Below are 27,074 nucleotides of genomic sequence, written 5' to 3'. Positions count from 1 at the left end.
GCATCACCACCACGCAGCCATGGATAATGGATACACAGCATGGCTGTGGACAGAAATGAAATTTTGGGCTGTGACACCATTGTGAGTCCTTTCTGTGCCCTGGGATCTTTAATGACCATGCAAATCACAGCCCTGAGACTTGGAAGACAAGCCCAAAAGACCTCACGCCTTGCAGGAAATTTAATTTAGTTGTGAAAAATGCAGGGCTGAGACAGTATGGTTTTATTCTAAAAAAACCCAGCAAAAATGAAACATAAAGCAGCAGCATTCTTTTCAGTCAGGTTACAAGAAGCTTGGCACCATCTTTATTCCCTAGTTAGCCGATTCTTTGCTTCTGGGGAAAATACTTTTAAAAGTTAAATGAACAGATTAACTATGTCTGGCTTCAGCATGGTGAAGCAGAGTGCACTGGAGTTATATGATCACAAATATTCCTAATAGCATTGGTGTCCTGAATACTCAGGAAATCACTGAGTACATTGTGTCAGGGCCATATTTTACTGTGGCTAGGTCGCTGCTGTAATTGTGAACAGCTGTGTGTGGACAACAATGCTTTCAAGCTGATTAGAGAAAAGGCAACTGACCCTATGTACACACTCCGAGTTATGTAAATTAAAAGTTTAACTTCTCATTTAAGGTCTTTTGAAAATCTAATGTACAGGCAGATAAGGCAGGTACAACCTGTATTACAAATTCTGGTCTGAGGAAAAAGACCTAAAAATAGATGCTATTAGGTAGCAAAAGTCCATAAAAATGCCTTCTTCTCCTTGACTTAAAAAAAAACCTAGAACTCTTGGTTCCAAAATGATATCTTTTATGAGACCAACTGGAAAATGGCAAGAAAATTGTCTTTTTTCTTGCTATTTTCCAGTTGGTCTAATAAAAGGTATCATTTTGGAACCAAGAGTTCTAGTTTTTTGTATGTCTTTTTGTCTCAGACCAACACAGCTACCAAGTACACCCTTCTTCTCCTTGATGCTTTTCAAGAGTCAAAAGATCCCCTTTATGCTCACCAGAAATCCAGAAATTGTACATCACAGCACAAGCTAAGGAAGGATAAGGTCCTTCTAGTACCATTAGTGGCCTCAGGATGAGCTGAGTTGCCCTACAGTAAATTTAAAAGGCTACATGGTTCCCAAAGTATCTGAAGACTCTGTCAGAGCACTCGCCCTTACCCAAACAAAGTGGCTGAGATACTGGCCTCACCTTTCTTGATTCCTCCATACACTTCTGCCAGCGTTCAGTCTAAGCCACCTGCTTGTTTGGCAAATCTGCTGGGGGGGGGCACTGCAGATCCCATCTTGGTCTTACCAGGCCCTGGGAGCTGCAGCCTCCTTGTACACTGGATCCTTGCACATGCTTCTAAAGCAGGAATTGCACAATACTGAAGGGACCCATGTGAGCTCTCCCTCACTTTGAGAGGGGTCACACTGAAATCAGCAGGACTCTCGGAGAAGTGTCCTGATTTCTGGGGGGAGCGGGGGGACGGGTAGGACAGGTTCTGCACCTGTCTTCTTGTGGGGCTTCTGATTATTTGCCCAGTCCCTAAGCTAGGCATTTCATTTAGCCTCCACTTTCCTCCTGAGGAAGGAAGTTTACACTCACTTTCTGATCCGACTCCAGGGATCATGTGCTAAATTCAGACCTGCAGTTAAAAGGGAGGGTGTGGCCGGCTAAAGGCTGCAACTAGAGGAACTAGATCTACCCGCGCCACTCGGTTGGCCCGAGGAGGGAGCTGCGCCGCGCTTCGCTGCACCTGGCGACTGGGTCGAGCCGTCAGACACGGTCCGAGGGCGAGGGAGGGAAGGAGCAGCTGCCGCCTCCCCCCGGCTGAGGGGTCCCGGGCAGATCGAGAGCCCCGGGCTGAGTCGAGCGCTCGCCTCCGCCCGAGCCCGCAGCGGGGAAGTGATCGCGCCCATCCCGCTCCACGCAGCAGCGCCGGATCTGAGACCCGGCCGGCAGCAGCGATCCGCCCCGCTCCGCCCAACCCAGGCCAGCCGGGGGCAGCTGCCGCGCCGTACCGGGAGCTCTGCTCGGAGCGGGTCCCCGCGCGGGACAGCGGGCGCCGCGCTGCGGTCCCCGCTCAGAACGCTCGAGTCGGCTTGCGTGTCCCGCCGGCCTCCCATTGGCTGCGCCCTTTGTGATGTCACGCCCGGCTGTTCTATAAGCTGCCTGGCACATAACGGACTCGGGACACTTGGCTGCTGCCCGGACGGGGCGGGCGGGCGGGCGGCAGGGCTGGGGTTGGGGCTGGGGCTGGAGCTGGCCTGCCCTGGCCGGAGCCCGGCGGCAGCGAGGAGCCATGGCGTCGGCGCGGAACGCCAGCGGGCTGGACAGCGCGAACAGCACCACGCTGTCGGGGGACGTGTGGATGGTGGGCATGGGCGTGCTCATGTCGCTCATCGTGCTGGCCATCGTCTTCGGCAACGTGCTGGTGATCACGGCCATCGCGCGCTTCCAGCGCCTGCAGACGGTCACCAACTGCTTCATCACGTCGCTGGCTTGCGCCGACCTGGTGATGGGGCTGGCCGTGGTGCCCTTCGGCGCCAGCCACATCATGCTGCAGATGTGGCAGTTCGGCAACTTCTGGTGCGAGTTCTGGACGTCGCTGGACGTGCTGTGCGTGACGGCCAGCATCGAGACCTTGTGCGTCATCGCCGTGGACCGCTACTTCGCCATCACCTCGCCCTTCAAGTACCAGAGCCTGCTGACCAAGGGCAAGGCCCGCGTAGTCATCCTCGTGGTGTGGCTGGTGTCAGCGCTCACCTCCTTCCTGCCCATCCACATGCACTGGTATCAGGCGGAAAGCCGGGAGGCCCTGGACTGCTACGAGAAGGCCACGTGCTGCTACTTCTTCACCAACCAGGCCTACGCCATCGCCTCCTCCATCATCTCCTTCTACCTGCCCTTGGTGGTCATGGTCTTCGTCTACGCCCGGGTCTTCCAGGTGGCCAAGCAGCAGCTGAAGAAGATCGACAGGTTCCACGTCCAGGGCTGCCAGCAGCCCGAGCACAGCGGCCGGCCGGGCCGGCGCGCCTCCAAGTTCTGCCTCAAGGAGCACAAAGCCCTGAAGACCCTGGGCATCATCATGGGCACCTTCACGCTGTGCTGGCTGCCCTTCTTCATCGTCAACATCGTGCACGTCATCCAGGACAACATCATCCCCAATTACCTGTACACCCTCCTCAACTGGCTGGGCTATGTCAATTCCGCTTTCAACCCGCTCATCTACTGCCGCAGCCCGGACTTCAGGTTCGCCTTCCAGGAGCTGCTGTGCCTGCGCCGCTCCGCCCTCAAGCTCTACGCCAATGGATACTCCAACAGCAACGGCAGGAGCGACTTCCACGAGGAGGACAACGGCTACCACTCGGGGCCGGATAAGCCTTGCGAGCTGCTGTGCGAGGGAGGTGCCGTCGCGGCCACAGGAGGCTTGTTGCACTGTCAAGGTACTGTGCCCAATGGTCGCCCCGAGCCCCCGGGGGTCAACCCTAGCACCCAGGTGTCCGTGTTGTAGGGCTCGGCCTTCCTTAGGGGCGAAAAGGCACCCGGCGACGTGGCGGCCAGAGGACGGCCGGGAGGTGCCTGCCCGGGGTGTGCGGATGCACAAACGCTGTAGCAAGGACCTATTTATAGGCGCGCCGGGGGGTTATTTTAAGCCTGTTGTAGCAGGCTCATCCCAGGAGGAACGGGTGACTTTTGTGGTGTCCTTGTCACTGTGTTGATCTACCTCAGAGCTCTGGTTAGAACCATCATCTTCATCTTCATCTTCACCGTGGCCTGAACCGCGGAGCTGCCTCCTCTCTGGGGCTGGGCATCGGGTCGGAGGCCTGCCCGTCCCTTCCCCTCCCCCTCCCCCTCCCCAGCGCTGCGGATGCTCTTAGCCGCGGACTAAATACAAAGTTGCGCTGACAACTTTTTTTAAGCGACGCTTTTCTGGTTCACTTCCTCCCCACGCCCGCGCCCGGTCTCACGAAGGGCAGATCAGCTGGGGGAGACTGAGGGGAGGGCTGGAGAAGTGCTCCACGCCTCCCTCGTGGGCTCCGGCAGCCCGGGGGCGGTGCGCGGGGCAGGGGCAGCGCGGAGAAGGCGTCTTTCCGGCCGCCCATCGCCTGTCCGAGGGCGCGGGGGTCCGAAGGCTTCCGACAGCCACGTCCGTGGCCCCCCCCGGCTGCACTAAACACTTGGCGGGGTGTTTTGTTTTTCTCTTCCCCTTGCTCTCCCTGTTGCCCCGGGCTCGGGCAGCCCGGGGGGCTGGGCTGGGCCATGCGGCGGGGGCTGGCAGGACATGATGTACAGACGTGCTGGGCGACAGTGCATCGCGATCAGCACTGCCAGGGCGGCCCTCGGGTCTTCCCTCTGCCCTCCTGCCAGCTCTTGAAGTGCTGCATCTCGGCTCCCGGCCCGGCGGGGGGACGCGCGAGGTCCGGGCTCGGCGGGGCTGCGCGGGGCTGTCAGAGGGAAGCTGATGCTCAGACGCACGCGGACAGGTGCGGGGGGGGGGCGGGGGGAGAGCAGCGACACGGGCCCTTCTCAGATCGGCAGTGGCAGGAAGCGATCAACGACCCCTCGTGCTCTGAAGGGCTGCAAAGAGCGGGGAGTGCAGGGTGCTGCCCAGCTTCGGGGGGAGCAGGCAGGGCAGCGACCCTCGGCCCTCGCTGTGCAGGGTGTCAGCCTGCCCCCTGGCTCCTGGGCCGTGCGGGCTGGGCCGTTCCCGTGTTGCTGCTCTGCTGTTTCACTAGTGCCCCCAGCCTGGGCCAGGGAACTTCCCCCGCTGTCAGCTTGGCTTGAGTAGGCAGCCCCTGCTCACTGCCGGCATCCTGCTGAGGGCAGGGGGCTCTGAGTCTGTTGCCCAGACCCGAGGGGCTCCTAGGAATCCTACCATGGGGGGGAAATCTCAAGCAGGAATGAACAAAATACCAGGGATGCGGCTGGCAGTCTGCTCAATGCTGCTGCCAAGGGGCTGGAAGGACAAAGCTCTCTGCACGGGAGCATCCAGTGCTGCGATTCTCAGGGGTATTGCCAGTGGATTGAAGAGGGACCACTTGCTGCAAAGTCAGACAAGCAGCTGCTGCAGAGCATGGGTTATCTTCTCCCTTTGTTCTTATTGCACTGCCTTACTTCTGGGACACAGGGTAGTTTCTCAGTAGCTTCCTGGGCACTCAGCAGCTGCTAGGGCTAAGATCATCCTAGGCTTTACCATTTCCAGTGAGGACAGCTACAGAGACTGTCACTGGAAGAGCTGGCCTGCAGCAAGCTGTGTGCACCTCCATCAGAAATCTGCAGGTGACTCCTATTCAGACTAGGGCTGTGGTTTGATCTGACAGCTGCAAGCCAGATGCAATGGATGGATATCCCAGGTAGTGTCCATGTGGCCCACACATTAATTGGCTGGGACCATAATGGGGGAAACCTCCCCTGGCCACACTGATTCAATCTTTGGTGAATTTCCCTTGTGTACATTGCTCTGCCAAAACATGCCCTCCTTTTTCACCTCTCTCCAAGCATCTTGTTCAACAGCTGGGAAGAACAAGTAGCTCTGTTGCCTTTTTTTCAATTGTCTGCTTAATCTTGTCAACTTTGTGCATGGTCAATTTGGGAATTAAATTGTGCAGTGAGCAAAGCAGTTACTGAGGTAATAGAAAAGCCCTATTGGAGAACAAAATGCCTGGGGAACCTTTTTTGGCAACTTTTCCTGCACTTGGAGAGTGAGGAAAAGGGAAGAGCAGTTGTAACCAAGGGAAAGACTTGCAGGATCTTTGGTGCTGCAGGAGATTGGAGACGTGGGCATAAGATACTGACATCCTGTCTTCTGTAGGTTTGCCATTGTCTTTATGGGACAAGGATATAAGAGAGAAAGTAGGCACCATGTGACACAAGGGAGTATGAGTTTCTATGGACAGATCACTGCAGTCCCAGCACTTGGGCGGCTGCATTGCTCTGCACAATATGTCTGCAGTATGCCTACCATATGCATGCTGAAAGCAGTGTCACTGGCTCATATCTTTTTGGCCACTGAAAATATTGACTTTGGCTCCTCTAAAGCATGTGTGTGCATGGAAAGCTAAGGAGCTCTCGTGTGTATTAGTCAAGTCTCCTTTAAAAATGTAGCAAGTGGAATATAAAATGATGGCAACAAAATTCATACAAAAGATGCCTGGCATTTCTTTAAAATGCATGGCACATTCCAATATGGAGAAACATGAAAATAACCAGGCATCACCCATTTTTGCTCTTAGAGGCCAGTTTGCCATTGTCCTGCACTTTGGGTAGTTATCTGCACCTGTATAAAGGAGGGTCAGTACTACCATCCCAATCTAATAATGCTTTACACCCCCTTGCAATTACTCTACACTGATAAAAGCGATGGTACAAAGTGCATGGCAGTAGTGAATGAATTGCAGAATCAAATCTGAACTATATAGGCTCATGTAGACATAAAGGTTTGTCTTAGCTGTTGGCTTTCAGGGGAGGACATGTTGAAATTTCCATTTCCTCCTCTCTACAGCAATGTGGTCTGAGCACTTAGGAAGAGTGGTTGAGAAAAAGAAATAGATTGAGGTTCATCCTTCTGTTCTACTGCAAAAAGAATGAATGCATGACTACCTGTCCTGAATCAGGACTGTAGGACCAAGCCCAAAGTAGATGCAGAAAAAGGGAATATGTCCTGAGAAAGCATTTTCCTCATCCATTATCTGTTAATATCCTATGTGTGGTGAGTTTCAGGGTGTCCAGATTGGTCTATGATCATTGGCTGCCCCCTAGCACCAAGCAGAGAGCAGGGTTTGCTTTAAGGATTTTGCCTGGTGCATCTCCCTCTGCTGTCAATGTAAGGTCATAAGTAGATCCCATGTACAGTTTAATTCCTGTATTAAGTTTTTTAATTTTAAAGCAGCTCAAGCAAACATATAGAGTGGTGATGTTTTGGAGTATGCAACTGCTGCTGAAGAAGTCATTGGGTCTACAAAAACATTATCTCTGAAGATAAACATTAACAGGCTGTCCTAGCAAAATGAAACCTGACACAGCGCAAGACTTAGGAACGCAGAAAATCAGGCGCTGTTTGTTAATGAAGCTTGTTTTGTACAATACAAGGAATTGGATACAGGACACCAATGTACAGTACAGAATGTGCATGTAAACACACATACTCATCATATACATGCTGAATTGTCTACATCAGCAAGCGTGCATATTACTATTACATAGCACCCTAGAGGAAGTGAAAATTAACTTCCCAGTAGTGACAATTGATCTCCTTGCCCATGTTCTTAGTTTCATAATAGCAACAACAAGTTGCTGGCAGTATAATTGAATATAATAAAATATGCTATAATATATAATGTGTATGATTATACACCCATGAATAGAATTACATGTATACATGACATAGAGGATATTACCAGTTGGAGGGGGCTTAAAAGACTGAATGAGCTAGTAGGGGGAAAATGGCATCAACTCTCATAAATGGCAGGTAACATTCTCTTTAGCAAGGGCCCAGTGAACCGAATTCACGCAGACTTTCACGGGAGCAGAATCTGACCCTCAGTACAAATAAATGTATCAGTATTACAGTGCTGTTCATATATTGCTATTATTATTGTTTGTTCCTGTTTGCATTACAGTTGGATATAGAAGCTCTAGTCACAAATGAGGATGCCATTGTGGTAGGTGCCACCCAAACAGCTACCACATTTATATGGCTTCTTACACTCAAATTTCAAATGCTGTTGCTCCGTATAGCCAAAGATGCAAAGTAGTTTATTTCAGAACAACATTGAGGTTCAAAGCACTAGACTGTGGAAAGATGAAGTATCAATAGATTATTCATTCTAAAGCTGGGAAGGAGATCTAGATAATGTGATGTGGGCACACAGTTTGGATGAGCCAAGATGATTCACGCAGGTCTACTTACAATTGCTGCAGATTGCGTGTCTTTCCTCTAAAGCAACAGTAGCAAAACAACTAGGGAGTTGCAAACTGCTGAGAGCCCCAGAAGTTGAAGGCAATACTTAACAGTTCCTTCTGAAATCCACAGAAAAAATTAAGCTAATCCTCAGGTGCTTACTTAGATATTACTCTGGTCTTACGCAGTCAAAATCTCTCTTTGGAATTAGACCCATTAAACTGTAGTGGCCTTCCAAAGACATATCATATTTAAAAGCACAAAAAGAAAGAGTGCTGTGAAATCAGTCAGCCACCATACAACACACACAATAAACAGGCCTTCATGGTTACTACCACACAAAGATTAAAAGAATGGCTAGAATGGCTACCTCTTGTGTGGTAATTTTGTAATAAAGAACCAAACAACTTAGACAAGACAGAAATAGGTATATATACCTAGATTGTTTGAGCCAACTCTCCAGCTATGGAAAGTGATTTCAGTGATTACTAGTTAAACCAACAAAGAGTCTAAGTCAAGGGTGTGTTATATCCACAATAAAATGCACAGGCCTATTTTCTTTAGTGGAAAAACATCCTACCAAACCCCTCTGTTGCTCAAATGAAACACCATGTTGGATTCACTCCACTGAACCCATCTAAGGCTAGGTGCTGTGCTGCTGATTTCTACCTTGCCTAATCCCCGCAAAGGCAGTGAAACTGACTTGGAAGAAACTGGAGAATCTTGACTCCTTGTGTAATGATATGTACAATTATTTGTAAATATATATCATAGTGGCCGCTACATCCATTACTTTTTGCACTTTGAGGGAAAAAAAGTATTTTTTTAAATCTTTCAGTCTAGTTCAGTGTTGTAGTTCCTGCTTTTGCCTCATCACAAAATAGCATCCTAGCTGTAGATCCCCAAGTCATTTTTTACCTTGGCAGCTAACATTTTCCAGTGAGAACTCTGCTTCACCCTTCAAATAAGTATAGCATTTAGGAGTTGCTACACTGTGTCAAGTCTTGCCTCTGGAGACATTCCTGGAGAGCTTCTGCATTCTACAGACTCCAGGTCTTCAAAGATGACTTGAAACTCACTGCACTTTCAGATTATCATTGAAGTGCTGTGGGCACTGTTAACATTAGGAACAAGCTAATCCAGACTCTCAGTAATGCACTTGGCTCACTGCTCTTTCAAAATACTGGTAGCCCAGTTCTAAATCCCAGAGTAATTCTGGGTCAGATGCAGGTTTCAGCATCTCTTATTCAGTGTTTTGATTCTGCCTACACTGGATTTGTTTCATGCCCAGCACAGGTTTCTATAGAATCGTGCTATCTTTGCTCTGCTTTCTTTGTTCTGAACAGTGACATAGACTGACAGAATTTAGCCAATTTTCTGACCGCTGATTGCTATAGGAAATTACTAATGAGAGGAGCTGCATGTCAATGAATATTATACTGTAGTGTGATATTGAAGTCTGTGTATGGGTGGATATATAAGAGTGAGCAAAGGCTGTAAGCTAGCAAGATTCTTATGGACCCAAAGTATGAGTGACTAAGATGCCAGTGATTGTGTGTGGCAATCTATACCTACTTTCCCAGCAATTTTGGTTCAGGCATTTTGCCTCTGTGAAACAGCCAGAGTTTGACTAGGTTTGCTCTTGGTCCCTTATTTAAGGGTAAATACAAGAACTATACTGAAGCAGTGGGAAGAAGGTCAGCTAGTTACCAGATATCCAGAAATGCTTGAGAACAGGCTGAGTGTAATAAAAAAAAAAAGTGAAGAAACAAGGAGCCTCTCTGGACAGAGAGTGAGACGGGGAGCCAGAACATGCTGTGCTCCTCAGCTCCCTCAAGTCATGGGCCTTTGCACTTTTTAAAGGTGTTATTTATTTATTTATTTGCTTACTAGAAGGGAGATATTTTTGTCATTGCATGATCCCTCCAATTTGGAGAGTGCCAGCTAGGAGTCAACAGAATGCTGAAATCCCCTTCACAGCATCTCCCTCCCTTCTTGTGTTACCACTGTCCTAACTGCATGGGCTAGAGGCACCCATGCTGCTAAGACAGACAGATGTTGTTTCTCTCTCTCTCTCTCACTGCATCTCTCCCATTCACCTTTACTCTCCACTTGTTCTGCTTGCTTCTTTTCACCAGTGTAGCTAATCCATTTTCTGACAAGATTAGCTTCCGTGATTTGGGTTCATTCTTTTGGCAGCAAGCTCTGTCCACTGTTTATTTTGATTAGTCTCTGGTTTGCTGTTCAGAACAAAGAACCACCAGTGTGAGGAAAACTGTTATCCCACTGAATTAGGGAAGAAAAAAAGGGTTTCTGGAGCAAATTATCAACCTCTGATATATATGGGGCAAAATGTCCTTTCCAGCTTATTTCCCCTGTAAACGCAAATCAGTGATGTTTCAGCGCATGTGCCTAGGGCCAGATATCAAGTCATTCTGAGTTTGATGCCTAAATGGTTCTGAGCTTTTCTGAAAAACTAGGCTTTAGATAGTGAACCTGTCAGAGGCAGATATAAGCGGCCACATGTTCATTTAAACATTATGCTGAGGTTTATAGGGTGTTCATAAATTACACCCACAGACATTTAATGTTTGGTTACTCTAGCTCCCATGCAGGAGTCCAGGCACTGCTTAGTATTTTGTTAGCATGGAACGGTCCCCTTTCTCACTGAAGATCTCTGCTGTCTGTGATAACGCACCTATCCACACTGATGTTCCATACCATTGTTGTTTTCTTATTGGCAATATTTTCAAAATGAGCTTTATCATTAACTCTTTTGCCCCACTTCAGACAGAACTGTTTGCAACAGATGCACGGTGCTTCCGGTGAACTTACAATTGTTTTGCCAATAGGTTGGTTGGACCCTGTTCTCCCCACATCCATCCTTTAGGAGCAGATTGGGAGGGAGGAAGTCCAAAGTACTAGCTATTTCCTGTGATACTGCAAAGCAGGATGATTAAGTTATGGCCCAACGTTGCAGCTTGCCAGAAGCCCTATGGCAATAGCTTAAGCCCCCAAGCCTGCAGCTGATAGCATAGTGCTTTGCTCAGATGGAACCAGGTTGAAGACACCCTGAGTCCTGAAGGACACAGCAGTTCACTTGTGTACCAGCGGCTGTAGGATTGGGGCCCATGATGGTAGAATATAGAGCTGATTACAACCAGGCTAATCTTCAATGGAGAAGTGCTCCAACAGGTATCAGCAAAGCAGTTTAGATGAATATAGCACACTCCATGCTGACAGCTAGAGTTCTGCATGGTCACATATCTGTTGTAGAGAGGGGGGCAGCCACAGGCTACATGTATAACCTGCTGGTCCATCCCTCATCCATAGTGTTAGCTGGGCCTATCCATAAGACTCCAACATGAAACCCAGATTCACCCCTCCATTAGCTGGAATCACAGCATAATGGAGAGGTGAATTAGGCGCAAATATTTTAGGAGGCTTCAAGTTCTTAAAAGCTCTTTAACATAAACATGAATGTATCATTCCTCTGTTGCCATAATGAAACCTTTCCTTCAGTCTTCTTACCCCTCCAAAGCCAGGAGCGGACATGTGAATTTCTGTGCAATATTGCTGATGTCAGCAAGAGTGTGTCGGGAAATGTTTTCTTGTTTACTGTCCTGCATAAGGTCATTTTTTGCACAAAAATATAAATAAATAGATATAAGTCAAATGTATAGTTATTTTTGTTCTTCTAGGCAGTTCTATAGAGATCCATATCTATGAAAATGTGTATGGTCAAAGTTGGAGTATTTATTGCAGGCCCTATTGTTTGCCATGTGTGTTTAAATAAAGAGTATTTATGGTTTTGCTTCTGCTCAAGTGTCCTTGTTTAAAAGTTGTTTTGCTGTCGTCTTGGCCAGCTATTTTTCCCCATGTTCTCTCAAGCTCTTCCAATGGATTTTCCAGGGCTTGGAAAAAGCTCCATCCACGTGTTAGTGGACAGGCATGAAAAACCTTGTGGAGCCTGCAAAAGGCCTTCATCTCCTGAGGCCTGATCCTATAAAGAGCTGAGCTCCCTCATTGTCTCATCTCAGAGTTCAGGGCCTTCAGTCTAAATGGCTTTCAAACAACCCTTTTGCTCTTCTGACAGTTCATTTTGCAAGCTCTGCACTGTCTTGAATTAATCCTGTACATGTGCCATGGAACAGAACTGCTTAAGAAGTGCTGTCAAGTGTTTATCAACAGCTTTTTAAAATCCTTTGTTGCTAGTTTCTAGTGCTGATGTTTCAGCGAGCCATCAGAGAAACACCTGCTAGATCACAACATGTGCCCTTGAGGACAGTCCTGCACATTCAGGGAGGGACCATCGGGGTCCCTGTTAGATCCTTTCCAGTTGTATCTTTAATGAGCTGACAGCTCCTTTAAGGGACTGGAGCAACCTCAAGGGGCTTTTGGGAAAGCTTGATAGTTTTCTGGCCTGCGTCCCCATGGCTATAAAAGTTCTGGCTGTTCAAAACACTCATCACAACAGTGAAAGAATGAGAAAAAAAATGAAAAAAACCCTTCCAGAAACCCAGCCCAGAGTGTGGCAATGTAAATACATTTGGCATTCTTCATGCCACTTAAAACCCTGATCAGCTCCTTGGTAGGAAAAGATTTTGTGTGCCTTGCACATTTCAACATTACCCCTTCCGAAAAACAACAGGGCTTTACAGAGGAGCAGGGAAGGGGTTGAATCTTAGTGCTGCCAAAGTCATTACAGCTTCACAAATTCTGATAATTTTTTTCTGTTATAGTTGCTGCTTTTCAAAGGGCCTAAGAGCCCTACAGATAGATGCAAGTGTTTTTCTGACTGGGCAGCCCCTGAGATATTAAGAAGAGCCAGACTTTTAGTGAGAGTCGAGGCCATGCAGCCCCCAACAGGGTCAAGCCCAAACTTGAATGTAGTCCCAGCCTTTAAAATGGGAGCTTCTCACTGGAGTAAAGTCTGAGTTATGTCGCACCACAGGGAAAGGCATTTTACCCTTAAAGGCCATGCACAACCCTTTCCTAAGTCCTTTTTGTTTGAACCATAGCTGTTTCTTTCCCCAGCCTGCTTTCTCTTCAGGTTTGATCCCACAGTGATGTAATGCATTATAGTGATGTCATTGTGATATTACTGTGGGAAACTAGGACAATGATCCAAGCAAACAGAAACATTTGAACTGGGAGGAAGGAATTGTTACTGAATCTTTGGAGACACGCCTGACCACAGACTCCAGGTCAACCCTTTTCTGAGTGTCAGGTTATTCAAACTGTAGCTGAATTCTGCAGTTTGATTTGAATCCTGAGAAATGTATAAACATCGAAGAGGCATCAGAGATATCCCTGCCAAGTCCTTTGTCCTGGTATAAATATTTTCTTCTTTCAAGTGCACGCCAGTGTGAAAATCCTCTCTTAAGCTTATAACCCTGCATCGAGGAGGAAACACTTTATGCAGCTTTGGGCGGGAGCAGAGGCCTCTTGCCACGGAGCTTGCATGCGAGCCTGCGGCCATCTCTCTTACCGGAACAATACAGCTCAGAGCCTTACCTTTCTGTCCAAGTCTCACCACAGCCGGACCACTGCAGGCTAAATGCCTGCTCCTTAGCTCCACTGATCTGGTAGTGATGTTGCCTTGTCCGAGAGCCAAATCTTAAGGTCCTTATCCAATTTTTACTCTGCTCAAGTTCACTGAATTTAATAGGAGCTTTGCCTGAGTAAGAACTGAATGAAAACTGAGCAAGTACCTCATAATCCAGGCCCAAAAGCAGATTGTTCAACAAAACAGATCTATCGGTGATATTTAAGTGAAATGTTTCTGTCTGCAGTAGAGGTGATGGATAGTTACAACATTACTACAAATGAGGAAAGAGAAGGGTGTACTTTAATTGTTTAATTATTTCAATAATGTACCAATCTCAGAACCTAGCATCTACCATAAAGGAGGGGTACTACTACAGAACTAGTACAATGTTATTACTATGATTTATTGTAGATAGTCAAGATTTACACTCAAACCTATACCTTTACATGCCCCTTTTGATAATGGTTGATTCCTGGGTTCCTGGGCATAAAGTTCCTGGGCATAAAGTTTTTCTAATCAGTCTACTGAGCAAAAAAAAAAAAAAAAAAAAGAGAAAATATGCATGCACCTACACACACGCACACACATTTGTATGACAGGATGCCGAGATAAGAAGAGGTAATACTACAGTGAACATTTACTGCCTTGCAGTGACCACTGCTTCCTGACCCTCAGAAATCTTGCTGTGCCCACCACCCCTGCTTCTAGATCACTCTCCAAATTACCAGTACCATCCTCTGGTGAACCCACCTTCTTTCCAGGTACTTTCAGTAGGTCTTGGCATCCCCTTTTCTAAAGCAAAGGGACTGTTCAAAGCAGAGTATCATTAGATCTTGTGCAATTCTGTATTGTGAACTTCAGAGCTATAGATTAACATTACTGCCTTTTATTCAGGAGCAGTGTCATTTTTAGAGCTGGATTCTGCTGCCAGCTGCACAGGTATAAATCAGGAATTAACTCCAAAGCCAATGCCACCACTGGGGATCAATCAATATTAAGCTCTGTAACAGCATGGTCTATGAAGCACAATTATTAGCATGGTCAATAAATAATTGCAGAGATTTTATGTTTGGAACAAGGGCCTTTCATAGTCATGATGGACTGCTTGCTGTGGCAAATCTCTTTTGAATAGACCAGGCTCATTTCACTTGGTGTTTTGCTAGGGCCAGATTGGGAGGTTTTAAGTACAGCCTGAACAAAGAAGTGGAGGCATGAACCCCATGAATAGCCCCAGCAGGCACTGTGCTTCAAAGATGCCCTTTGCAGGCCAAATCCCCGCTTTGCCCTGCACTAGCTCAAATATTGCTGCTCTCTGTGCTGTCTGGTGTGCCATGGGCATGCAGCTGTGTTCTCCCACGTGCCTTGCTAATGTGGCAGTGGAGAAGTAGAAAGCATCCATCTCCTTCAGCTTGACCCCAAAAGCTTGTGCAGGGTGCTACTTTGCCCCTCAGCCCATGTGCAGGCATGTAATTCAACCCCTAGTGCAGTTGTTCTTTTCTCCTCTCAGACATGCATAGATTTAGAGCAACTCCCACCAATGCCAAATCAAGGTGAGATTGGAATCACCCTTTGTGCTTCATCCCATCCCATCTTTCAGTCACGGGCCCTCTGTCTTTCTCCGTCACTCTTAATGTGAAATTTAAGGAGAATGTCAAAATGAAAATCCTTTTAAGAGAGAGAAATGAGCTATCAGGTGGTCACTGGGTCAGCTTGAGCAACCTGGGCCTTCTGGGAGTAAGCTTGCTCCACAATAAACACCCTGTCAGCATACTCTCTGGCTCAGGAGACTGCACGCGGGATAAACCCTACAAAGCCAAATAGAGTTTCTTCTGTTCTGGAAGTTCAGCTCTCGACTCATCCAGCTTCAGGTGCTTTCTGTTTTCACATGGCCAAAGAGATGGTAGAAGCCCAAGGCAGCTACATGGAAGGGGCACAGAGGGAGGGCCCTGCCTTGAAAAACCAGGGCTAGATACAGGCATTCAAAAAACCTGAGGCAGAGTCGATCTAAGTTATGTGGTTTCTGTAAGTGGTGTAGTTGAGATTGATAGCAAACAGAGCATATTAGCCCTTTGGTAGGGGTGAGGGGAGCAAATCTTGGACTGGACTCCGCTATTTTTAAACCAGTCTATGCATTACAGGTATAGACTGGTTTCCGATCACTTATACCAGTAAAAGTGTAATATCTGTACCTGGCCCAGGAATGGAAAACCACAGGCCTTAACTGATGTGCAGGAGAGTGGACAGGGCTTAACAGATTGCACCGTCAGAGGCTTGATGAGTTCCTACTCACTCAGTGTGGCTGGAGAGCATGAGAGGACACAGAGAGGAAGCATGGAAAGGAGGAAGGAAGAGGAAGAGGGAAAGGCAGGGGTATGAGGGAAGATTTGATAACAGGCTTCAAATAGAGAAAGGGGAGTTATAAAAAAGGATGATGATCAATTAATCTCTGTCTACTGGAGACAGGACCAGAAATAATGGGGTTACATTGCAGCAAGACTGAAGTTGGATATTAGGAGCAACTTTCTAACTATGAGTGGCTAAGCACTGGCCCAAGATGACCTAGAGGGGCTGTAGGATCTCCCACCAGCAGAAGTTTTCAGCGCGGGTCACACAAACCTTTGGGTGGGACGATATGAACAGAGGCAATCCTGCCTAGAGCAGTGGATTGGACTAGGCGACTTCCTGAGGTGCTTTCCAGCCCTCCTTTTCTATGGGCCTATTGCCTGGAAAAGGACATCACCTACTAATGATACCATCCAGCTTTGTCTTGAAAAAACTGGTGAATGAGGTCAGAGAGGCTGGGGGCAGTCCCTGCATCAGGGTGGGGAGAGAATCCCCTCTGAAAGGGACTCCTGAGAGGGCTTTTTTGTAGCCTGGAAACCCTGCCAAGAGGCCTCTTATAATACCTAGACCTGAATGAACATCTTTTTGTTTCCCACAAGGAAAGCACTGTGTACATGCTGTTCTTCTCCAGCCCTAATCTGTCCCCCTGCTATGGCTTGCTCTCTGTTGACATTTGCTAGCAGACTGTAAGCAACAGTTGTGGTTGGTTTTCAGTAGCAATAAAAGGTGATGACATACTGTACACTGCCAGCGCTGGGGACAGGGAGGAGAGTGGAGGGGGGGTCACGTTCTGGGTGGCATGACTTGTCCAGCTGCACTGTACCTGACTCCTTTGCTTCTCATTCTGTTAACTGAGCTGAGGCAAAGGGCCCATGCCATTCCCTGTAAGGAAACAGCAGGACGCAGCACACATTAGTAGTGTCACCCATCTCAGCCCAAAGGCGGACAGCACTGTTCTTTCTAGGCGTGACTTGTTTACTTTGGCTGGAAGAGATAAAAATGAATTAAAGAAAACACAAATCAAGCCAGAACAAAGCCTTGGCTCCCCAGCTTTCGTAATCGCGGGCTGAAGCAACATCCTGTTCTAACCATCCCCGAGTGCCCATCACATACGTGTTCCAGACTTTGGGAGTGTAACGGCGATACCATGTGTCTGCTGCGGAAGCAGGCATTATCGGGCTCATTGCACCCTCTGAGATGAAGATACACATCACCTCAAGGCAGTGCTGTTGTATTCTAAGGCAATGGACCACACAATGCCTACAAAAACTCTGGAGGCACTGGATAGTGGCCTATCTTTTCCGTGTATCACTGTGCCGGTGATGCTAGAGGCCTACATCAAACCTAATGTGATTTAAGGAATATTTTTGTGCTGAACATAAGTACTTTCTAATGCCTACAACAATAACAGTAAGTTATTGGAGCAGGGACCATCATCCCATTATCTATTTGTATAGCACTGGTACTGTAGGATACAGGGGCCATGGCTGAGGTTCCTAGCCACTACTATAAAACAAGTGACTAATCATTAATTAGTAATATTGCCCACCTCCAGCATTCCAAAACCATGAAATAGATCCTCCCCCACCCCCGGCCATGAGATAAAATGAGGGTTCTTTTAATACTGAACTCTTTAGTCTCTCTGTTTTCCTTGTGGGTTTGGAGCATTCAGGGTTCACATTTTCAAGATTTCCCTATTGCCTTGCGGACTGGAGACTTCTTTTGAAAAACAAACTTTAACATTTCCATATAATCACATGACTCCAAGATAAAATCCAAAGTAAAAACTGTAAGACCCAAGATAAAAATAATGAGAGTTCACAATAGCATAAGGGCTAAATTTGTCCCTGGTTAAAATCTACCAACAACAATGCAGCTACATTTGCAATTGAAGGGAACTCAAAAATCTGCCAAAATGGCAAGAGCAGAAGGAGATCAGTGATGAAGATAGTGATGCTAAAGGGAAAGTTTGGAGGGGCAAGTGGAGATTGTTCTGAGAGTAGGGTCCCCCATGAGATATGGAATGAGGTAAAGTGTAGGAGAAGGGGACACCAGGGTAGAGAACTAAAGAAGGGAAAACAAAGCCAGAGGTGCTGGAAGGAGCTTCAAGGTGAAAGCAAGGAAAAGGAATTTCATACGGGAAAGGAAGGCAAGGACTCAAAGACAAGAGAAGTGGAAGGAGTCATGGGACCATGTAACTGTATTCTGAGCTTCCCTTCTTCCTGCTGGATTATGGGAACAGGAAGGGAATCAAACCAACCAGAAGGAAGGTGGTCTGATAGCAAAGCAGTTAAGGTATTTCACTGTGGGTCTAGAAGTATGACTTTGAATCTCACTCTGGACTGATGCTGAAATCCTTGCCCAGTCAATTCAGCTGTAGATGGAGAACTGGTCATTTGGGTAGTCAAAGGGAATTGGCTAGGATGCCAGTCACATCACTCCTGAGTACCGGTGGTTACAGATTCTGGGCCACTAAGGCTTGACAGACCTTTTGGAGGGGAATTGGGAAGGAGGCAATGGTGGATGGAGCAGTGGACAAGAAAGGGTTTCCCAGGGAGAGGAAAGCAACTCATGGAAATAATGAACCACAATGAGCCACTTTCAGGTATGCTTAGCACCAGCGGTCAAGCTCCTTTGACTACAATGCAGCTAAACCAGGGATTCATTTTGCTGGTTTCAAATGTCAGCAAAAGATGACTGCTTCTCACAACAATTTGTTGCCAGGGCTGCCAGTACGAATCTCCTCACCTTGGGCTAGCTGGTTCCTAATATACTCTTTCAGAGGCTATTAACGTTGAGTCCAGAAATTACTCCTGTACTACAGAAGCAGGTTAGGGAAGGTGACTTTTCTTTTGAATGTCAGTCTTCCCCACCCCATCCTATGCAATCCCCTGCCAAGGGATTTCTGTTTGAGGAAGCTGAGAGCAAAGCATTTATTTCTAGCTTTGTTCTGTGTGTTAGCTGGTATTTTTGCCTCTGATGATTTCTCTTCTCCTTCCCGTCTGACAGAAGCAGCACTATTTTACTGCAGCATGAGACACTGGATCAGCAAGCAACTACCTCAGAAAAAATATCTAAGGAGGGAGAGGATGAGCAGATCTTTTTGGCGTTAAGTGGGGATAAAAATCTGGCTCAGGACGGCAAAGCTGTGTTTAAGACTGAACTATGGGAGCTATTGGTTTGAGGACAACACATCAGGCCAAGTAGCTTTATTTCTAGCCAGGTGATTGTGACTTGAGTGGGGTTGTATTTTGTCCATCTGCCACAAATTGAATAGGCTCCACTAGTGCACTCAGCACCCAGTTCAGAGAGACAGACAGTGTGAGAAAGCAAGGAAAGGAGGAAGTTATTACTTGGTTAGTGTCCCAACTGATTGTCTTAGTAACAGTAAAAGCTGCTTTGCAAAAATCTCCTCTTCCTCCACCTTCAAACACTGGCATGTTTTTTTCTTATCTGTGCATAGAAGCAGCAAAGGAGCAGAGTTCTCACTGCAAAAAAAAGTGCTTGCAGGACCTTGGAAATGCAGCTACAGATTTAAGTGCCCAAGGGTTGGCATTCAGTTTATGGCCAGTGTGAGATGACCACTGCAAGCTTTCCAAGACTTGATGGTCACACTCAGTTGTTAGTGGATAGATAAAGCAGCATAATGGAAAGCAGAGGTTTGATTCCCAGATCCGGCCAAACTGCATGAGGCAGTGCCCAAGCAGAAAAATGGTGTTTGTACTAATCCTGAAATTAGGGAACACTACAGAGCAACAGCACTGTGGTTCCTCCATCATACCCTTGACAAGCCCTCTGACCTGGGAAGCTTCAGGAGCTGGCATGGAGCATGCTGCACCAATACTTTGCTGCTCCAGGATTCTTTCAGGCTGGATAAAACCTTCAGTAGGCTTATTTGCACTGCTAGGACTGGAGAAAGGCAATGGCAATCGCCAGGAGCTAGTCCCTGCTTGGAAATTGCCATCATTGTCTCCAAAGACAGGTGCAATAATCTCCTGTGTTACTTATATCCTTGTTTATCCTTGTTTGTTCAGAGTAAGCTGGGGAACTCCATGTAGCCTGAGTTGCCACATCTTCCTGCTAGTCCAAATAATGGTTTTAGAAAGGTTTCTAGAAATGATTCTAAAAAGACATCCTTGAAAGATGACTGCATGCTGCTCCCCCTCTATTAGGTGGAAGAATAATACACGTGACCAACATGTCTAGGACCTCAATATGTCTGCATGTGAATTTATCTGAGGTGAGGGCTATGTGACTTGCTAGTGTAGGTATGTTACTGCTGTTTTTAAAACTCTTGAAATCCAGTGGCTCAACTTCGTAGAAAACTGATATGAAACCCAACTGCCCCAACACAAGATCTATTCTGCTGTCTTTGGAAGTAATGATCACGATTGTGGTAATGAAAAACTGAAAGGTGTTTTATACTCTCCTCAAAAAGCATCACTTCCCTACTGGGCAGTAGAGTGTGCAAGGCTATTTTGCTGATGAGAAACAGCCAGCCACCACACATATTTGAACACTGTCTGCACCTTCAGACTCACCTATACATGGCATATCAGCCTGTCCCCTTTACCTCTTACTTATCCCTGCCCCCTGCCCCTCCCAGCCGTATTCATCACCCCCTCCTTGCTTTTAGCTTCAGCTACCTACAGCATGAAAAGCGTTTCAGCACATTCCTTCCCTGCAGGGGCGGTGGCATGCCTCACTGATAAGTCAGTTGAGTGAGAGCTGCTGCTTGCTAGGAGTGGCATTGAGCTGGGCCTCCCTCTGGTTTGGTTCTGGGAACGTCTGTGAACAGCCGCCTCGTTCATCAATGACTGCACTCACAGTGGCGTCTCCACACACGCCCAAGCCTCATTTCACACTCAGTCCATTGCAATAAACACTGACGCTTGCATTTTCTCACAAGCTGTTACTGGAAGTTGGGGGCCAACCAGTCTGCAGTTGTTGGTCCAGACAGTGACTTCATACAGCAATCTTGGCAAGAGGTGCTTTACTTTGCCAAGATGCTGCAAAAATGGGAACCTACGTGATGGAGGCAAAAATATACTCTACCTTACCTGCATGAAAGATTAGCACAGTCCAGTGCGATTTGAGCATGCTCAGTGAGTCTAGGACTAAGACTTGAGCAAGGGTGCACAGAGCTGTATCACTCAGGGTCATTAATTCAATCCTTCTCCAAGAGCTCTGAGCTGCACTGATGGGGTTTCCTCTAGTAAAAGTAGGTCTTCTGGTTTTGGTGCCTACGTTCAATTTAAATTAGGCTAGATCCTCCAGTGTGTGCTCCTGCGACACAGCATTGCTCAGATAACACCGAATAACTGCACAAAGGCTAATTTCCTGTGGACTGGTGGGTGCTGACAAAAATAACACCACCTTCTGAGGCTCGAGTACAGCAAACACGGAGCCCCAGCAGATCAGGAAGTGACTGTGATTAAAATTAGAAGTAGGCAGTGTTTCTTTATAAGAGTGATAACAGGCTTGGACATGTAAATGCTGTTCCCCAGAGCCCCTTCTCAGAAAGAAGACCCCAGGATTGAAGTAGCAGGGGTTGTGGCAGAGCTGCAAGTCTGACTTGATCTCAGGAGCATATTTTGGCTATCTGAGCTCACAGTCTGTAATGTGTGGGGGGCACCAGAATTAGGACAACAACAGCAAGAACGCTTCAATGGATAATGCACTGGGGTCCCTCTGAGCCCACCCCAGAGTATGTTATATCTCCAAGCTGGGTAGTCTGGTTTTGTTTTCTAGTTGTTTACTTCAAGCTAAAGAAATAGATACTTTCAGCTCTGGGGGGTTCGTGTTCAAGTCACCAGTGTCAGTCAAGATACCAGCTATCACAGAAGTACTTCAGCAACATTAATGAATTAGGCCTTCAAGAAGTGTGATGTGTTGGATATGTAGTGTAATCCCCACTGAGGTACCCAAGAGCCCTAGGTCACAAAGGAATCTGGGACAGAGCTCAATAGAAAGGCTGCTTTGCCTTCTTGAAAGCAATAAAGATGCTGCACTGTAGGACTAAGAGAGGAGTTAGCAGAACAGCCTGAATGGCAGGTGACTGGGGAGCATTAGGTGGTGCTGGTCAGGTTGGAGACACTTTGGCAGAGCTGTGCACAAGGTTGGGGAAGGGTCACGCAGTGCTGGCAGCCCTCAAAATGTACCTGTGACTATCATAGTATATGGGATTTTCTTGAAGTCTCACTGATGACGAATCTGTATTCATTTTTTTAAAAACATAAACACTTGCACCCCGCCTGAGAGGAGGAAAGCGTGAAACCGTGACGCCTAAAAGGCTCAGCAACCAGGAGGCAAATAACTCACCACACTATTTTTTTTCAGTCAGCATGTTTTCTACAGGTGCTGACTCCTGATGCAGACAGCTTGGGGCTGACAATCCAGTTACAGATCTTGAGGTAGAATTCGACTCAACCTTAGAGCTTCTCATTTTTGTGAGAGCTAAAGTCCCCCTCTCTCTTTTTATTTATTAACTTTGCTTACCCATAAAAGGGTTCTCCTGTTAGCATCCACCTTGCCTTATCACCACCCATATCTTGACAAATGGGGACTGCATGAAAAGTTGCCAGCAGCTCATATGGCCAGCTGCTAATCTCCCATTTTACACTAGTTTTTCCCTCCTTCTCCTTTCTCAACTTAAATCCCCTGACCCGATACTTTTCTTAGGAGTTTCTTCCTCTTCCTTCTGCTGGGAAATATAAAGACAGGCTGTGTGAACAAAGAATGTCCTTCCCAAGCCCTGCTATAAAGCCCGGGCTACCTGTGGCAACAGTGGTTTCATTGTTTGCCTCAGTGTTAAATCCTTGCTTGGCTGTTGGACTTGTGTTTATTGATGCAGTGTCTCTTTAAGATTAATAGCAGCCAGTTTCCTTCTTTTTGAGGTTGGTCTAATTACCGCAGGCACATTATTATACTGGGTGCGGAGCAGGCGTGTTGCTGTCATCATGAAGCCGCGCAGCCATTATGGGCTTTTGATCTGAGTGTATCTGGCAGGTATCGAGATGAATCTGCATGGCCTTTTTGTTTCTCTCCTCCAGCCTCTTCCCTTGAAGTGGACTAGGTTTTAATCCTGTGGAGACCCGGTGGATGTGGAAGAAATATGGCATTTTCCCTCCAGGAATCAAAACAGTTGACCTCTATCTGCAGAAGGAACAGAGACATTTTGGGCCAAAAGGGGGGACTGACTAAAGCTTCAGACCTAGAACATCCCTATTCTGTGGTTTGTCTCTCTCTGTTCCCCTCCCATTTTAATTTACCGTTAGTATAAGTAGGATTGTGGTGGTTTCCCCACGAGCCTTGAGGTCAGAACCCCATTGTGCTGGGCAGGCACAAGCAGAAGAAGAGCCAGTCACTGCCCTAAGCGTTTTCAGTCAATGACCCCACTCCTGCTAACTCTCATGCATTTGCTCAACTTAAAGCACAGGTACAAACTGCTCTCCTAGAGCAAACTCATCCAGAAAAAGAAAAGCAGAAAGCTTTAACCTGTGTCTACACTAGGGGAAAAAAGTGATGGCTTGTATCTGATAGTCCCATCTGTTTAGTGACCTCTTTCATAAATGTAGGCATACACCCATCAGCAAGCTTTATTGAAGAGCTACCACAATTGCCAGTATTACTGGGTGGAGATTGCTAGATACAACTGCATTACATCCTCAGCTTGTCTAGGGTAGGACACACCCAGCCACCACACCCTACCCACCTGCAACTACTCACATGGGCCCAACCTGAATATGTGGTGGTGAAGTTGCTCCAGAGGCTTCAGAGTAGAAGTGAATGGATGGGGAATGCTTGGGATCAACCCTCCAAGGAGATGCCAGAGATGAGGTGTTGATATTCCTGTTGCTGCTAATACATGTCTGCCTGTGTATGCTTATTTATTCGTACTTTTCACAAAGGGTCCTCAGGGCCTCATGCGAAGGTTGACTAAATTCACAGAAAGAACATGGGATTGGTGAATACTCATGTGAACTACCGGCCTATGCCTCTGCTCTGGTATTGCAAACATCTGTGGTTAAAGCACAGAACCAAGGTATCAGGAAGCGTGAGTTCTGTGTTCAGCCACGGTTGAACCATTTCACTTGTCTGCCTTGGGTCTTCAATTTGCAAGGTGGAGATTATATTATTCTTCTGTCTCACATGGTGGCTGGGAGGGTGAAACCTTTGCAAAGGACTTTGAAAATCTTTGATAGAAAGTGATTAATAATTGTAAGTAGAAAGTGAAATAGAAAGTGATTTATAATTTGGCGTCTTCAAATGCAATCTAAACCTCAACCTCATTTGGTTTCCAGTGGAGGTTCAGCAAGGCTTTGTGAACTGTTAAATCGTTTCACTTTACTAGGTGCAACAGCCTGGACCTGCGTTGTTAAATTACCCCTGCACTACCAGCAGTGGGAGAACCTAGCGCTTGCAGAGTACTGGATACAAACAACTGAGCTAAGAGAGCAACTCTTAACCATCAGCATAAGAAAGCCCTTCTCCTCTAGGAATTAACTTCTCAGCTAGACCCAAGTAATCCTCGTCCTATTTAGAAGTAACTGGTCCCTTCACAAAAATTCAATTTTGTTAGCTTCAAGGACTTTTGAAAGTTTTCTGTATTTCCTTCCTTATGTGGATTAGCAAGTGTGTTTCTGTTTACACAGAACTTTCTTCTTTATACCCAGCTTCTTGCACGATTCATTTGGGGATGCCACATTCCACTGCTTGTGTTATAACAACCCAGCACTAAGGAAGCAATTGCATCACAAATGCTAGGGCAAAAATCACAGAGAGAATTAGTTCAGAGGAGTAGGAGGATGGTAATGGATATTCTTCTGCATACACACTAATTTAGCATCATAAAGCCAGAACTGACCAGAGCTTTTTCTGAGGGCATCCCTAGAGGTTTCAGACCAGGAGTTCCACAAGCTGGTTTTTGCACACAGATGATTAATAGATACTGGATTTACAAGGTTGTCTTTTCCACTGCCCATTCCCCAGCAGCAGATTGGTTTTGTACTGCAGTGTAAATACTGTGCTCAGTCACTGGTAAATAGCTGTAAGGCTGATAAAAATAAATAAAATGGAGTGCTCTAGCTAGTTGAAATGATAGGACTTTCACCACTTCCCTTGGGACTAGCGGAGGGACTCACATTTCCCGTTGTCCAAACATTAAATCTGAGTATGCTCACTTTTGCTTCATTAATTATTCCCCACTGAAACACCCAAAAATCACATTATCATTCATTTGCTCAGTACTGACAATGATCACTAGATGCAGTGGAAGTATTGGTCTCTGTCACTAAGGTTTGCAATCTTTATACTATATTTTCCTTCAATATCTAGGATGTTATATTCCACCAATCCCTTTTGACAGTCATTTGGCCAAATTGTACATGTCCAGCCATTTTTCCTCATTCCTTACTGCCTCAATACTTTCTTCCAATACTCCTCTTATTCTTTTGTGTGATGGATTTACTAAGGGATTTGGATTCAAAGCTAGACAAGACCATTGTAATCATCTAGTCTGATCTTGGCAAAGCATAGGCCAAAGGACCTTTTTTCATTCATTCCTCTTTGAACTGGGAAGAACCTCTCAGAAAAACAAACCCTTCCCAGCAGTGGAGAATCCATCACAACCCTTACTAAACAGTGCCAGTGATTAATTACCCTATGATTAAAAAGTCCTTGGATTCTTTCCTTACCTTTGCACACTTCAGGACAACCCCCCCACCATAAAATGAACAAAATGCAATCTATTTAGATGGTGGGGCACAGACCATCTTTTCACTCAGTGCTTGTGTGGTACCCGCAGTTCTGGTCTCTGTTTGGGCTCACAGGCACCACAGTTATATAAAGAATAAATAAATTATTATGAATGACGATAGAGAAAATTTAGAATAGAGCAACCAAACTGATTAAAGAGCTGGACAGACTGGTTTAGGAGACATGATTAACAGAACCAGTTATATCATTATGTAAGTTGCTCATACCACAGTCTGGATAATTTGGAAGTTGTTAGGTATTTGATGGTTATTTGGAAGCATGTGAGACATTTATTATGACTTTCTGATTCAAAATGGATTGTATTCCTTGTCACTACAACTACCGGCACAAAAAGATATTAACCTGCTTTTTTATCATTCAGCAATCTCATCAAGGAGTCCAGAACAAAGAATGGTCATAAAGACTGCTTTCTCCTCTCATCTTTACAGTGAATTGCTCCATATCAGGCTCAATATGTTGGTGCTGGAAGAGGTTTCACAACCACTTGTTGAGCTGTCTCTCTCTTTTGGGGAAACAGAGGCCTTCGGTCTCTGGGCATGTCAGACTTGCATCTTCCCTTACTATGAAAAAGGAATCTGGAGGATCTTACTCAAGACAGACTCATGAGCTTATGGATATGTTATTTGGCTGCCATACAGGCTCAATGTCACGGCACTGTCCACATTTTAAATCAGATACATATTACTTTTTGACTTCAACTCAACAGGAAATTATGCTATGGGGTCATGGTGCTATGGGGACCAATTTGGACATTCCTACAAAGTGGGAGTGAAAAAAATTAGGCTCCAGTGTTCCCTTAAGATTCTGTAACCACTTCTTCCAAATGTTCCTGGAGATTTTTTGTACCTTTTTAAGGTTTGTCTGGCATCTGCTTGTTCCTTCTGAGCATAGGTAGGGTATGTCCTGAATTTGAGCTGCACACTGGGGATGAGAGAAATGCTGGAAAGCAGCAAATGACAAGCTCTTGGGTTTCCTGGCTGTAAACTCAGCTAAAAGAAAAATTGCTAATGAAGCAGGGAGTGCACAGGAAGCTGGAGAGCATGCTGCAACCACGCACGGCAGTTCACCGTGACTGAAACCATGATAACATCAGTGAGTGCTGCTCTGCCTCACGTGGAAATCTTTTTATATCTCAGTGGCAGATGCCAACTTCATGAAGACTGCCAGAGAACTATGTAGAGAAAGCCTGCAAGGGCTGATACGGTGTAATCACAGCCCAAAGCTAAGGGCTGGAAGAACAGGTCCCACTGCTGGGATATTTATCCGCATTACATGTACTCCACCCATGAATTCCAGGTCATCCCTTTTATTCTGTTTATATTTCAGAATAAGGTCACTTGCCCCCTGCCATGGGTCTGTGTTCTATCATGCTGCTTTCTGTCTGCTAAAACATCAGTGGTGCCCAACATTTCAGATGCACAACAGTTGTTCTTCTAGCTGTAACATCACCTTGATGAGCAAGACTAAACAAAATGTAGTTAAACTCCATTGCTCTTGGAC

At 46.4% G+C, this 27,074-nt stretch overlaps 1 protein-coding gene across 1 annotated transcript in view; it reads left to right on the top strand.

Annotated features, from left to right (window-relative positions):
* The first annotated feature begins 2,270 nt into the window (after window positions 1–2,270).
* Window positions 2,271–27,074, top strand: part of ADRB2 (adrenoceptor beta 2) — a 47,488-nt gene continuing 22,684 nt past the window's right edge. The window contains exon 1 of the mRNA XM_006277862.4: window positions 2,271–3,446. Coding sequence (XP_006277924.1) covers window positions 2,303–3,446 — 1,144 coding nt within the window. The 5' untranslated portion in view covers window positions 2,271–2,302. The remainder of the gene's footprint in view (window positions 3,447–27,074) is intronic.

Source organism: Alligator mississippiensis, chromosome 9 (genome assembly GCF_030867095.1).
Source record: "Alligator mississippiensis isolate rAllMis1 chromosome 9, rAllMis1, whole genome shotgun sequence".
NCBI classification, from domain to species: Eukaryota; Metazoa; Chordata; order Crocodylia; family Alligatoridae; genus Alligator; species Alligator mississippiensis.
Note: the sequence above shows the minus strand (reverse complement) of the source record. Positions and strands in the feature narration are given on the sequence as shown.